The sequence below is a fragment of the Penicillium psychrofluorescens genome (assembly GCF_964197705.1).
Source record: "Penicillium psychrofluorescens genome assembly, chromosome: 5".
Classification (NCBI taxonomy): domain Eukaryota; kingdom Fungi; phylum Ascomycota; class Eurotiomycetes; order Eurotiales; family Aspergillaceae; genus Penicillium; species Penicillium psychrofluorescens.
In genome coordinates, this window is record NC_133443.1 from 1394363 (window position 1) to 1409389 (window position 15027).

General features: G+C 49.6%; 4 protein-coding genes across 4 annotated transcripts; all 4 read right to left on the reverse strand.

Annotated features, from left to right (window-relative positions):
- Positions 1-36: 36 nt before the first annotated feature.
- On the reverse strand, positions 37-1351 carry PFLUO_LOCUS7801 (uncharacterized protein; the record flags this gene model as incomplete). Its single annotated transcript, XM_073785473.1, has 2 exons — positions 37-960; positions 1025-1351. 2 exons carry the CDS (start codon positions 1349-1351, stop codon positions 37-39), a joined length of 1251 nt encoding a protein of 416 aa, XP_073641825.1.
- A 1812-nt stretch (positions 1352-3163) lies between these two features.
- PFLUO_LOCUS7802 (uncharacterized protein) lies at positions 3164-3868 on the reverse strand (the record flags this gene model as incomplete). Its single annotated transcript, XM_073785474.1, has 4 exons — positions 3164-3316; positions 3362-3545; positions 3601-3652; positions 3721-3868. 4 exons carry the CDS (start codon positions 3866-3868, stop codon positions 3164-3166), a joined length of 537 nt encoding a protein of 178 aa, XP_073641826.1.
- Positions 3869-4520: 652 nt separating this feature from the next.
- On the reverse strand, positions 4521-6408 carry PFLUO_LOCUS7803 (fructose symporter; the record flags this gene model as incomplete). Its single annotated transcript, XM_073785475.1, has 3 exons — positions 4521-5301; positions 5350-5556; positions 5609-6408. The coding sequence occupies 3 exons, from the start codon at positions 6406-6408 to the stop codon at positions 4521-4523; spliced, it is 1788 nt and encodes a 595-aa protein (XP_073641827.1).
- A 3201-nt stretch (positions 6409-9609) lies between these two features.
- Positions 9610-11796, reverse strand: PFLUO_LOCUS7804 (uncharacterized protein; the record flags this gene model as incomplete). The annotated part of the gene is made up of 1 exon (XM_073785476.1): positions 9610-11796. The coding sequence occupies one exon, from the start codon at positions 11794-11796 to the stop codon at positions 9610-9612; it is 2187 nt and encodes a 728-aa protein (XP_073641828.1).
- Between the last annotated feature and the right edge of the window lie 3231 nt (positions 11797-15027).

Below are 15027 nucleotides of genomic sequence, written 5' to 3' on the forward strand. Positions count from 1 at the left end.
GTTATTGGCCACACTCAATGTTCGCTCACTATCCGCTCAAGGGCCGGCACATTCCTCGTCAGCGGCGTCCTTGAACAACCCCTCCTCCCGCGGATCGGCGCGATCGACTGATGATTTTGCACGAGGCTCCTGCGCCACGGCCACATAGACTGCGCAGCACAGAATTAAGCCAGACCCGACGATGCTGATCGGCTTGGGCGTGGTGCCCCAGACCACCTTGTCGTAGAACAGCGCGAACAGCATCTGCGTGTACACCATCGACGTAGCCCGTGCCCCCTGCCCGGCCTTGGGAGCCACCGAGGCTGGCGGTACATACGCCAGTCCCGCTGTCAACAGAAACTGCAGCAGGAACCCACACACCCCCAGCCCGCCCAGCAGTCCCCACTCCGTCTTGGTGCTGGGGAACCGAAACGGGATCCCCGGGACGAATGCCATCGCGACCAGCGAGATCACCGTCGTCACCGTCGAGAAATAGGTCACCGACACCAGCGGGTGTGCCCGTTTTCCGATCAGGCGGATCGAAGTGTAGGCACCCGCCGCGCCAATCACGCCTACCGAGGCAACCGCCGTCGCCAGAATATGGTGGTACGAGTCCGCCGCGTCCGGGTTCTCGCTGTCGCCTGATGACGAGCGCTTGCTGAACGGGCGTGCGATCAAGACCACTCCCGCGAGCGAGACCACCGCTGCCAGCTGCTGCCGCCGCGAGAATGTCTCCCCGGGGATCTTCCACGAGCATGCGTAGCAGGTCATGATGGGCGCTAGGAAGGTAATCACCGTCGCCTCGGACAGGGGCAGGTACTGCACGGAGTAGTACAGGCCGTACACACCCGTGAACCCGCAGACGGCGCGCAGGAGCAGCCAGCCCAGCACGTCTCGGGTGCCCAGCGGATGCGGGATGCGCATATAGAACATATACGCGTAGCTTGCTACCGCCGTGATAGACATGCGGGCAAAGAGGACCTATAGATGCAGAAAATGAGCAATCACTATTGTTTAAAAAAAAAAAAAAAAGCTACACACGTACCTGAAATGGATGCATAGAGCTATGGATCTCCAGCACCTGCGTCATGACATTCATCGAGGCCCCAAACATCTGAGCCAGGAGCACAAGGACCATGCCTTTGTATCGGAGCCAGAGGTTCCGACTTCGAGCTTGCCAGGCATGGCGGGGTCGTGAAGCTGCGGCCTGGGCCTCGTCTTCGTCATGGGTGTTGTCGTTGTCTGGATGTTCTACAGGCAGGGGTAGGTCTGGATGATCTGGGTCCTGGTCGGTATAGGGTGTCGGGACTGGTATCCGGGCGTTGTCATTGGAGAGACCAGGGTCGTCCCGGGGTGGATGATCTGCGGCCATTTCGGTGGTGGCGGGGTGTTTGTGGTTGTGCGAAAACTCTGCGCGACGGGAACACACCCTATAAAAGAGGACATGTATATAGGATAGTCACGGCAGGAGTTATGAGGTCGTCTGACCTTTCAACTGAAGAGAAGAGGAAAAAGAAAAAAGTGAGCGCGCATGACCAAAAGTGGAGTTGGCCGGCCCGATGACACATACCGTGGATAGATATTTTAGTGTACTCGGAGTGCATGACGGCTAAATCTTGAGAACGTTGTACATCAGGACAGAGTTATTTAACACTTGATTGAACTCTTAATAGATAGTAATTACTAGAAGTTAATTGCCATGAGTGACGGCGGAATTAGCACAATCGATGCCTTCAAAAAAAAAATGGTACTCTCACCAAGCCCGAGGCTATAGGTTTTAGCAGCGTTATGCAATAATCCACACTGTCAAGGCTACAACCATCTATTCTACGCGTGTCTGCCCTGTGAAACAGATTGCAAATCGTTTATCTAAGTGAGGATTGGCAGTGACTGTGGGAGACATTGGATCGAACGAGGCTCAATTCTAGAGACCTACCGAGCACTACTTGAAATAGCCCTATCTTACAATTTTTATACTTGAAGTGTGTCTGCCAGCATGGTACCTAGACAAAACCTTTGCAAGGTTGCTCCCGGACGGAGCTAGGTAAACAGAAGGGCTCCCTCGACGCTCACAGAAAAATTGTCTGGATGGACACACACACGGACGATCTCACTTAATTAGAAGAATGACTATTGGGGTCTCGCATTGAACCGCAAAACTTCAGGAATACCCATTGTTACATCTAGTCCCGTGCATGTTACCAGAAATCGCTAGTGACCGGTTCACCTTATTTAACTGCTTCTTCTCTTGCTACTATCATCTCATGGAGATAGGGTGGACATGGTGGGATAAAGAGCGACATAGTAATACTTCCTTGAATCGGCCAAGTGTGAAAGAGGCCTTCATTTAGTTCTTACAGGAGCAGTGTCTGAATGAATTCATTATTACAAAACGTAGTAGCGGTGTGGGGTGTATATTTACGCTGTTGTGTGTGCGGGAGCTTCCATGTCGAATCTTCACGGCGGAGAGACAGACAAGCATCCACTGAGAAAAGGCTACAAAAATCCACTCTTTTTTGCAAGATCAGCAGCCACCGCTTTCTCCAGAAGAAGATTGGAATATTCGAAGAAAACACGCTCCTCGACTAGTGCATCCTGACCGACTAGCGAGCGGGTTGTGGGCCGGTGTGGATACAGATCTATTCTTGGCGCATCCATCGCCAACGTCAAGTCTACTCGGTGCCAACTACGGTCGACGTGCCGAACCAATTCCCCATGGAAAATTAGTGGATTGTTGTGATCACCACTGGGCGATAAAGAATGAACAGTCCGGGGGATAGGCCCGCCGAACCCAGATCGACCCATGGCAGATACATACAGAGAGACTCCGCGAAGGAGCGCAGGTTTCCTCGAGCCAGTCGGGTCACTGAAACGACAGAAAGAGATCAAAGAAAACAAAGTACAAATCAATTCACCCGCGACCTCTTTATTCTTGCTTCTAGATCCCAAAAGCAGAAGAGAAGAGAACAACAATGAACGCAGAGCAGCCGACCGGGACCCCGAGCCGTGGAGGGATAGAGAGGGGAAGAATAAAAGCAGCAGTCGCAAAAAAAGACCATTTCATGTGAATGGGGAGTTGTTGGGTGGACTCCCTAATCAGATCCGGGCATCATCGGGGAAACCCCGCGAGAAGACAGGATAGGGCGCGGTGCGATGGCACCGGAATCGCTGCGGTCGCATCGATCTATGCCTCTTCCTTATTCTTCTTTTTGGACTTCTTACTGCTGGGTTGTGCCCCCGAGTTTTCTTTCTTCTGGTGCACAATTAGCCGTGTCCAGGACTCCTCCTTGTCCCACTCGAAGCCAGCGAGGTAGGGCTTCTCCAGCTCGTCGTCCGCCTGGAGAGGTCAGCCTTGTTTTGGATGATCAGCAAGTCCGCTTACCTTCTTCTTGAATTGTTTGTGGATGGCGTCTAATGCGTCCTTGATTGTGACACCCTTCAAATTCCGGGCAGTGACCTCCAGGCCTAGGGGGAAGTGCAAGTCAATCTTCTTGACTGGCGGGTTGACGAGGTGCAGTTTGAGGATATCCCGGTCCTCGACGGTATTTGGTGAGGTGTTGAGTTTCCTGGCGGGGGGAGTCAGATGATATATGATGTGAACACGACAGGCCAATGACTTACCACCCAGTCTTTTGTGTCTCAATTGGGAGTGACAGCTCGATCTTTTGCTCCTCTGGATAAAGAGCGATGATGAGCGATGATGAAAGGAAGGATGGATGGAAGGGGGTGATGGAGACTTACCCAGGTCGTTGATGTTCCAGACTTCGCCTGATTTGGATGGGGTGCGCTTATGCGTCTTCTTGACTTCTTTCTCAGAGGGTTTGGGGGCTTTGTCGTCTATGGACAAGCCAGCGATGGCAGAGTCGACCTTGGTGAGAGGCACAGACATGATGGGTGAACAGTAGATGTAGATGAGACTGGGAAGGGGAAGAGGGATGTTAGAAGGGAAGGGAGATGATGATTGGAGATGGGGTGGGAGAAGGAGCTCACCAGATGGATAGAGTGGGATGGTGATGATGATGAATGAGGAAGAAGAAGAAGAAGCGGAAGGAAGGGAGAGATGTGTGCGAGAAGAGGGGGGAGAGAGCAGGTGACTGGCAGGTGACCAGTGATACTGGCGGGGGAAGTCAAGGATGTCATGTTGGGCGGCGCTGCATAGTTACTTCTGGCCGGACATACCTCTACGGCCTCTGCGTATTATATTATTATCATCCCCTTTCATTTCTACGAATGATGGCTTTCCGAATTAATCATCACCCACGCTCTCTGGTTCTCGACCCTGAGAAATATACCCTCATTGTCCCCCTTCGGTCGGCTCCCCCGGATCACACGAGCATGTTGACATCACCCAATCCTAACGCTGCACCCCGCATTCTTACTATTGTTTCGCTCCACCCAGATCGGCATTAGTGGTACTAGCGCGTATTCTTATTACCATCATTACATCGTCATTATGTAATGGAGACCGAGGATTGATGTACAGTGGGGGTTTCCCCGGGGGACTGTCATTTGGAGATATCGTCTCAACTGACGGGATCGTTTCACAGAAAGCGAGGTACCCCTGACGCTTTGTCCTGTTGGCTTTCTGATCGTTGTGGTCCCAAAACCGCTTCTCGGAATTGACCATGTAACAGGAGAGACGTGGTTCGGATACTGTTAGTCAGATTCTCCTTCACAAGCTGCCCCGTAGGCTTGGAGAATACCACTCCAACTTCCTCGAGCGTCATGTCCTTGACCTCCGGCATGAACAGGACCTGGTAAAACCAGCCCAGAACACTGATCCCGCCGAAGAAACCCAGGGTGAGCCCGGTTTTAGTCATCGCGTCTTGCATGGCGCTGAAATTATAAGTAATTATGAACGAGCCCAGGAATACCATTGCATCCGACGTCGCCATGCCGTAGCTGCGAAGGTACGTCGGATACACGTCAGATGGGATAACCCAGGTGAGACAGGCGTAGGATCCATAGCAGAGCATGTATATAATCAGGCCGCATAAGTATAACCCTTCTGCCGCTTGGACGTTCGTGTTGACATTGAATAGATAGCTGCAGCCGATCAGAACGAGGCCGACGAAGCAGCCAGGAAGCATGGTGATGGCCCAGAAGCGACGGCCGAAGCGCTCCATGTTGAAGATCGCGGGAATGGTACCGATGAGTAGAGAGCCGCCGCCAACCATGGACATGTACGTGCTGTTCGCGGGATTGAGCCCGATCTGCTGCATCAGGATACCCATGTAGTACATAAGGCCATTTATGCCGACGAATTGGCCCAATAGAATCATAATATTCGCATAAACGATAGCGCGACGGCAGCGAGGGACACTTTCACAATCAGCCATGCCCGGTATGGGTGGTGGTTGGGACACTTACGTGATGAAATCGAACCAGACAAATTTCACAGTCGCACGTTTAGCTCGCAACTCGCGCCCTTCAGCGTCAGCTGTTATTTTCATCAAGTAGAATTCGGCTTGCGAGTCGAAGGATTCGACACCGCGAATGCGCTTCCAGACGCGGTAGGCATCGATGAGTCGAGACTGATGCAGCAGGTAACGGGGGCTTTCGGTTAGAAGAAGCATGCTGTGATATTTTAGTCTGATAGATTGTCTCTTCGCATTGATCGAGTACATACCCAATGAGCATCAGAGTCGAGAACACAATGGATGAGCCAAGCATATACCGCCAATTCCCTTCCACTTTTAGGAAGATCGCGGCTACGACGTAACCGAAGACTTCTCCCAGCGCAATATTGAATTGGTAAAGTGAAACCAGGTTTCCCCGGAATTGACGCTCCACACATTCTGCCACATACACCGGCACCGTACCTGTCTCGATGCCGACGCCAAAGCCAAGAATCAAACGGCCCACGATCATCATAGGGTAACTGATAGCGCCAGCTTCCAGAGCCGCCCCGATAGTATACAGAATGGTGGCCAGAATGATCGCTCGTCGACGACCGAGATATTCATTGGCAGGAATGAGCAGGAAAGCACCAGCCACCGCGCCGAGAGGCATCGAACTATTGACGAGTCCTACCTGTTGCACGGATAATCCCAGAGCGGTTGGCATAAAGAGATTTGCGCCGCTGATGAGTGATTGATCCAGACCGAACAGTAGCCCTCCCATAGATGCGAAGGCAGCCATTACCCAGGTGAAGTACTTGGGATTCTTGAATGATAACTGGAATGTATCCGAGCGCCGACGAGAGCCATTGGCCTCTTCACTTCGCTGTATCTCCGCCTCGAGTTCATGAACGAAGTTTAGAACGTCCTGGCGATGTTCGATTTTGATCACCTCTAGGAGCTCTGATTCCTTGGTGGCATCCGGTACATTAGTGAGCTGGGGGCTGTCGATATGTTCTGCACTGGCCTCGTCGGATTTCTTCGCGGAAGAAATCGATCGCTCCTCCGTAGACCTGACGCCGTTTTCCATGATTTTTTCCATTCCAGAAAGGGTCTTTGTAGACAGTGATGAAAGGCGAGCTTATCAAATTATCTTCGCAACAAATCCGGGGAACTCCCAGTAGTTTAAATAAATCTCGAGAAAACCTCGCCTACGAGAGACATTCGACTCCGTCGGCGAAAATTCGCCACAAAAGGAAAGGCGTGGCATACAAACCCACTGGGGTGCACGGGGTCCTGACTGCCGGAAACTGAAACCCCGCTTTGGCCGTTTTTTCCCCAGCGAAAGCATAAGATAAAGTTGTGCGTAGGTTCATCGTGGCTAATTCTGCCTCTCCGTAGGATGGAAAGGTCGAGACTTGGCTATTCGCAAAGCAAGAACGCCAAGTTTATACATAGTTTTGGGAAGGACAGGGATCATGTCTTCTAGAACGCGGGGAAGGCGGAAAATAAAGATCTAAGAACTGGATCACTAAGCATCGTTCCCTAGGCCATGAATGTGTTCCCCGGGCCATGAATCCCTCCTCAAAAGACCAAAAAGAAAGGAACTGACGCTCCCTGTTACTTGGCGATACATTCGAACCACCATGCCCACCCGCAAACGGGCCCCTGGATGTCTACGATGCCAGGAAAGACACGTGAAGTGTGATAGGGGTACACCCACTTGCAACAGTTGCCGAAATCTCAAATACCCGACGGTTTGCGAGTATGCTTCAAAACGTCTTCGGTTTCGGCAGAGTCGCTACTCGTCGTCATTGGCAACAACAAATGTGCGGCAACGAGAGGTAGAATCTGCGCGAACGCCTCCAGCAAACGACAACGATCCAGGGGCTGTTTCTGGCGCCAGCGACACCACACATGCCCCTTCTCTTGTTAGGGCTGGCCCAGCGAGGACATTACCGAGCGGCTTTCCACATCAATCCTCGGTGGTGAGTCCTGTCCCGTCCGCCGAGGATACTCGTCGGTTTTCATCGTCGTCACTACCGATGGACGGTATCGCACTGACACCAAAACCATCCATACCTCCTTCATTCATCCTTTCTCCTCTTGGGTTTGCGCCCGTTGGTGCAGCTCCGAGCGATTCCGGTTATGATATCAACGGGTCGAGCACCTCCATTGACTTATCACACCCAATTGAACATGTCTCCCCGAACACAGCAACGTCCTATCAAACGTCCGGAGACTCTGTACGAACCTTGACCGAAGAAATTGACTGCAAGGTTTTCGCTTTCTATACGGAGCGCGCCGGACACTGGGTATGGATAGCAAAACGTCCATAACAACCACTCGACTAATGCCGTATAGATTGACATTGGATCTCCGGGAGGGTTCTTTCATTCATACGTACCCCAGCTTGCTCTCGGTGATCCACTGCTGCTCGCCGCCTGTCTTGCTTGTGCTTCTCATCTTATGTATTTGTTAGGCCTGGTCGAGAAAGAAGTCGAACAATACTACAGTGATCGTGTCGTGAGTTTAATGATTCCTTCACTTTCGTCAGAAAAAGCAAACTCCTCCAATGGGGCCCTGCTAGCTACCGTTGTCATCCTACGAATGTCGGAACAATTCTTGGAGCTCAGCAGCGACACCCAGCGCCACCTGCAGGGTGCTGCATCCCTCTTTTTGGATGGTACGGACTGGTCGCCTGTGGAATCCAACCTTTCGACCTCGTGCTTCTGGACCTATCTGCGAGAGAGCATTCGCATTTCGTTTCTCCAAGAGCAGCCATGTCCATTTGACTTGACTCACCTCAGTCTCTGTGACGAAGACATGACAGTTCCCGCGCCGACGGATGGAGTGTGGACGAATCGTATGACTTTTCTTCTAGTCAGAGTTGGCTCACTATGTTGGGACCGTGTGCGACAGCACCCTACAGCTGATTCGAAGAGTCTGAAGGATCTCATTGGTAAATGGAGAGCGCACTTACCTTCTTCTTTCCGACCTTGGTGCATCCGTGAGAATGATAATGAGCCGTTTCCGGATATTCGCTACTTTGCTCCATGGCATGGTGAGTGCTTTCCCTCATCGTTCTTGCTTAGCGCTGTTCCAGTATTCTGACGGAACAAAGTGGTTGCTTGGCAGTTCTACTATGCAGCAAAAGTCATGTTGGCAGTATATTTCCCCGATGACTGGGCGAGTAAGAGTGTGCACGATATGCACCGGTACATTGAAGTACGTTAGTTCATAAAGGGTTTGATACCTGCCGTCTCCCCACTGCTCTACACTCTAACCATATCTTTCAACCTACCAGACCGCAATTGTTACCCCGACTCGCCTACTATGTGGACTCTGTATGTCGAACATGACCAATGTAGGTACCAACCTCAACGGTAGCCATCTAATGGCATGGTGTGGCCGATTTCTTTCTGGTCGGGATGAGCAACAACGTTTGCTCAATTTCTTGACTGAATTTAGTCATAATACGAAGTGGCCCAGTCAAGTCGACTGCACACGCTTGGAGGAAACATGGGCGAAATCAAAAGGACCTTGGATGGAGTGCTTAGGGGTTTCTCCCGAACTCTGAAATTACGACTTCGCTACTCCAAATCGCATATGCTTGATTCCTGGAAGGGTTGGGCAGAATTTGTACCTTCAGGGTGGATTAGCCATGGCGGTTTCACATTGAGTGTTCGGGGCTCACATTGTTTTGCTGCACATTCTCAATGCTCGAGTACCGCCGCTGATTCTCCCACTACACTATGCAATTCTTGATGACTGAAGTGTTTCCTTATTAACGTTCCATCATCATTCCCCGCTCTGATATGTTTTATGGTACAAAATGGTGGGGGAGAACCCACTCGAATCGCCGAAATTATTCCTAATAAGGTAAGTAGTCATTGACAAGGAAATCTCCGGCACTAAAAGTAGAGTAGGTCTGATCCCAAGATTTGCCGATCACTTGGGTACAGTTCCCGTGTCTATTCGATTCACCTTTTTTTGACCTGTATGGTGTGGCCAAATGGGCTTCGAATCGTTTTACCACAATACTCCCCCCGCTCTGAGGGATTGTCCCTCCTTGATAACTCGAGTCAATTTTCCACGCCACAGAGGCTTCCGCAGTGCAGTATTCTCGGATCGGGAGGAGAGGTTCTGTGATACTGTATTCGAATATCTACAAGAACAACCTATTCGGACAGTACTCATCGTCCCTGCACATGTCGAAAAAAAGCCATGAATAAGGAAGACATGCATTTGCGTAATATTGGAAATGACAAGAACATAGTATAGCAAATCCCTACCAAATATCCTCCTGAAGCCGTTTGGATCCTTTCAACTGCTCGATATCCTCGCTGTCGCAAAGCAATATCCGAAGGCTAGTCTTCACGGCATTGGCCATATCAGCACTACCACAAATATAGATCGACCCATTGCCATTTCCAATCACTTCCCTCGCGATTTCTGCATGTTCAAGCAGCTTGTGCTGCACATAAATCTTTCTCCCATCAACCATTTGAGCCGAGAAAACGAAATGCGTCTCCATAATCCCCATGTTCTCGGCCTCGGACCATACATCTGAGTAAAGACAGTCCTCCTTCGATCGGGATCCATAGAAAAGTATCATCCTGCCAACCGACTCTCCCCGTCTTGAAAGGGCCATACGTTCTTGGACAAATCCTCTGAATGGCGCAATGCCACTTCCAGCCGCAATCATGAGGATCGGTGTCTCCGTCTTGGCTGGAAGCCTGAACTTCGACTTTTGTACGTGTGCGAACAACTTATAGCCGTTTAGAATATTTCTTGGTCCATCGAAGTTGTATTGAGATCGTAGTCTGTTGATATTGTTGATTTGATTTTTTTGTCCGTGCAAAGCATACAAATATCCCGTCGTCAAGCCAACAAACGGCCGATCAGCTTGTGAGGTGGGTGTTTCGACCAGTCCAGCGGTGATAGCGATGCACTCTGGGTCCACCAGGGGCGAAGATGCAATGGAGAAATATCGAGGGCGGAGTTTGGGCAATATCGAAAGCAAAGCGGAAAAGACATCTTCAGTCCATGTTACCCCAGGAGCTGCACATTTCATGAGCTGACCGCATGTAAGATGTTGGGTGGAGATGTCTAAGCGGCTTTCGGGGTCAAATCGGCAGCGGTCAAGGTACGATGTGACATCGGCGCTCGGGCTGTGCGTAGCAAGCAAATCCAAAACTTCTGAGCTCACTGGGCCACAGATATCGAGCTGGTACTGTAGTATAGCTTCTCGTGTGGTAGGTGTCGGTATGGGAATGGCGTCGTTTCCACTCGTGGTTGGATTACGAGGTCTAATGTCAAGGGTAGTCTTCAAGGACTTTTTGTCCCATCCAAAGACGCTCGCAAGCAGAGCCACTTCACTGTTTGGATTGACAGGCCATATCGCAACGTGGTCGCCAGTCTCATATCCGATTTTCTGGTTGCTTATCCTTGTGTCTAGCTCAATATGCAAATAGGTTCGGATGGCATCTTGCGTCTTCTGGGAACATCCTGAGCCAGACAACTGGACTGACCGACTCACTCGCACGAGATTCTGCTGCTTTTTCGAGTTCGTCGTCGCTGTTGATGTCTCTGCAACGTGGCTCAGAACCGTTCTGCTAGGCCAACCGTCGTTCAGGTTTACCAAATCGAAGACTGGCCATTTTTGGTCAACGCACTCTGCAGAATCAAAGCGCTCTGCCAGGGTCGCCATCGTTTGATCCTTCCAGTTTAGCCAGTTGTCTTCAGATTGTTTAGCCTCATCGATCTTGCCAACGGGTGCAATTCGCTGGGCACCGCAATGAGTGAGCGTCTCATCGACGAGATCGACAAACCGATTATAAAACTGGTACTTGGAATTTCCCAGGCCGAAGCAGAAATATTCAAGATGCGACAGCGGTAGGGTCTGATTCTTTTCGATTCTTCGAAGGTATTCGTATAGGCCAGAGGCGTTGTCTGTCGGATCACCTTCCCCATAGGTTGCAAGTATAAATCCAACTAATCGTCCTTCGCTTAGCTCTGCAAGCTGATCGTAATCAAAAAGGTCCAAACTGGCTGAAATTGCGGGCAAATTGAAGCGTGTGGTGCACTCTCGGACAAAGTTGTTGGCCAGGCGCTCCCCCCTGCCACTTTGAGAGCCCCAAAAAACGATGATACTCTTCCCAAGCTCAGTCATGCGGTCGTTGATCTGTCGAGTAATAACTTCCTTCGGTCCGCGGCCGATGTTTAGAAAAATCTCTTCTTGCAATTGAGGAGAGACGAAGTAGAGGTGATGTCCCTTTTGAGTTCTCGGCCAGAGAGTACCATGGCTTGTCCACAAGGAGACAAAAATTGCAAGCAGAGACAACATGACCAGGTCGTCGAGCTCCAGCGCAAAGCTGTGGAACTGAACTGAGCGCCAAAGCTCATGATGTGCAGTATTTGACTTGGAAATTCGGTCGTCGAAAAGGCTTAGGGGATTATAGATGAAAAGAGGCATTGCGAAAGCCAAATTCGGGTTGCTTCTTGGCCTTGCACCTAGACTTGAGAGAGTATATATTTCTTCCTATCCAAGTGGAAATTCGACTATTTAACGATTATTGAGGAATTGCCCAACAAGGCCAAGAAACCGATTCGTCTTGGATTATTATTCCGCGACTTGCATCTACACTAGTGCTGATCGACAAGTTGGCGAAAATCTCCCGATGCGGTAAATTTTCGCCGAGTGGTATGTGGACAATGTGATCTGCTTGTTACTCCATTGTGTGGGGTTATAAAGCACAACAGAAAGCAAGGAGAAACAAAACGTCTCAACTACGAGAGTTTTACTGTTGCATTCGAAAACGGATTCCCCCGCATCCACTCATAGATTGTCTTCCAACCTCGCTGAAATACACTAGTCTTAATTTAGTTACTTCCCCTGAAACCCCACTGTCAAAATTGGAAACAAGTTGGAAAATGTTGTCTGGGCCATATATGATATGGAATCTCATGGAATGTTCTGTGCAAATAACTCAAATTGAGAAGTCTAGCGAAATAGGAAAACGCTGCTTACTTTGCTCCTTTCATCACGCACGCTGCCGTCATCTCGACCGTTTTCCTAGACGCTTTACTTTCTACGATCTTCACTTGATTTTTCTCTCAAAATGGGATCTAGTCAAGTCTCGGACCTTCCTTCCGGATATACTCTTCACACTGGCTACCCACCAGTCCCTCAATATCTAGACCTTCGGTCCGCGGCTGGGCTTTCTCCTAAGACACCGTCACAGGCGGTTGCCATCCCCTCGGGAAGCTGGTTCGGCTGCTACATCACGTTCAACGTGCCAAATGGAGATCCACAGCCAGTCGGTATGGGTAGGATTATTGGAGACGGTGGCTGGTATTTCCATATCGCCGACATGGCTGTCCATCCAGACCACCAGAGGAAGGGCCTCGGAGATGTGACTTTGAAGACCCTACTACAGAAAATCCACAAAGAAGCTCCTTCAGACGGCAAGCCCTACATATCCTTGCTAGCGGACGAGGCTGGGCGGAGACTGTACTATAAAAATGGCTTTGTGGAGTCGGACGGATTAGGCATGGTTTTTAAAGCCTAGCTATTATAGAGAGAGTGTGTGAATCTACCCCGACCCAATGCTGAGCGATACTGTACTGGATAAAAAGTACAAAAGATTTCGTTAGGGATCATTAGAGCCCCTGGGATATACTATATGACCTGTATCACCCCTAGCTCATGAAAGCGTATTTCCTATGCGCATAGGTGTATCATAGGGATACATGTTCGCTAATGAAAATTAACACACTAAAGCTAATAATACCTTGGTGTGGCATGACCTGTTGGCAACCCTCAGAGTGGAGGTTCCTATTTTTCATGCCCCGCTGCTGACCACTCTCTATATCGACCCTCGATTTGACGGTCATGCGGAGTGTTACTTTGTTTTTCAAGGAGAATGTCAGGTGCTGTTTGACTTGATCACCGTGGGTTTTTATAATTGCTCTCACACCGTTCCTGTCTTTATGCTGATGAAAATGCCATGTAGGCCCGCTTTCCTAGTCTTGAGAAAGTTAAATTTTTGGATCGCGCTAAAGTCGGCCAAGGTGAACTTCAGCAGTTCAAGAATCGACTCCCCCGGTTGAAACACTTGGAGGCTGATTTAGTGGTAGAGGCCTTGTACAGCGACCGCCAGGCGCCAGCCGTGAATGGATTTCGCAGCGAGGAGTCGTTCGGAGAATTGCCTGAACCCTATAGATCTCTATTCGAGTAGATTTGCCAACTACTGTCGAATTCCGGATTATAAGCAATAAAAGTCTTTGTCGATAATAAGAGCGGTAAAAAAGATTTCTTGGGGTCGGGATTCAAATTTTCCAGTAGCTGTACTTTGGATAAGTTTCGAGGTTCTTGATCGATCATTGAGCCGGACACTTAGACTCAGGAGGGAGTCCCGTAGTATCCTCGGTATGCGTTAGGATATATTTCTGTGCTGACTGTCTATCGGGCGGTCTAGGCCGCTCGCAACGTTTACACTATATCTTATCTATACCACCTTCAGACGATAGAAGCCATCGATAGGTGATGGACGAGGGTTTCTTTCGTTCTTCTCCTTAAATTTGATTCGTTCCTTTTTTGTTTCTCCGATATGAGACTATGGAAGAAAAAAGCATTGGAAATATCGACACTTGGATAGATAAGATCACCGCGGTCGGTCTAGGCACGCACTTGATCGTTGAGTGACTCCTTTACACCACAGGGCTTCAAGTTAGAATGAAGACCAGCTTAGTGGGCTATCACAGTGGTTGGTCCAGTGCGCAGCTCCTAAGAGCCTATCTTACCATCGAGAAATGAATTCAGTGTATTATAGATGTCTATATGAGTTACAGAGTTTTCAAAAAGGAAAATGAGAGGAAGCTATGAGTCTTAGCTTTGGCACAGTTACGATATCTCCAGAAATCTGAGCATCTCGAATTTTATCCAAAAGTAGAACGGGAAGGACATCGAGGCGGTGTAATGAGTGGTACCGAGAACAGTGAATCCGGGCATAGTAACTCAGACAAAGAGAGGCAAATAGTACTGTCAGACAGTTCGCTACCATTCGCCTTGTTTAAAAGTGGCAACAACCGTTATATGTCAAAAGTCGTCTCACTAACAGTGTACACCAAAGCAATTATACCAAAATTCACCAGTTGCTCATTTTTTCTTCAGTTTTTGGTGCCAAGCGCATGTCCACGATTTCGAAAAACAACCAAGCAGAAGGGGTTTGCTGCTCTTGCTGAACCTAGCCTCAGGCTCCCTCACATGAATGCAGCTCTCCTTGTCATTTGCACACATGGTATCTAGATTGAACCCTGAGCTAGTTTTCTCCTGGCTGTTATATAGAGATAGCACAGTCGGGCTGACACTATCTGTCACATTCGTCTGTAGACTGTCTGGGCCAGTTGTGATATTCGATATTGAGTCATTCAAGAAGGACGGGAAAATGGAGTGTGACAGTAGCTCATGCATTTCCTTTTCGGCCGCATCAAGTGCTGTAGGAGCAGGAGGTTTCTCTGGATTATGGTGTCCTAGCAAGCCACATCGTATGTTGCTTCTCAGATTGAGTTCTCGTGGTGATCCCGGGATGATATATGTTGACAGAAGCTGTTGCCAGAGCTCAAGCAATATCCATGATTTGGGCCGATTAGAAGATATAAGCGATTCATCGGCTAAGGGAGTAGTTTCATAGCTATCCCTATA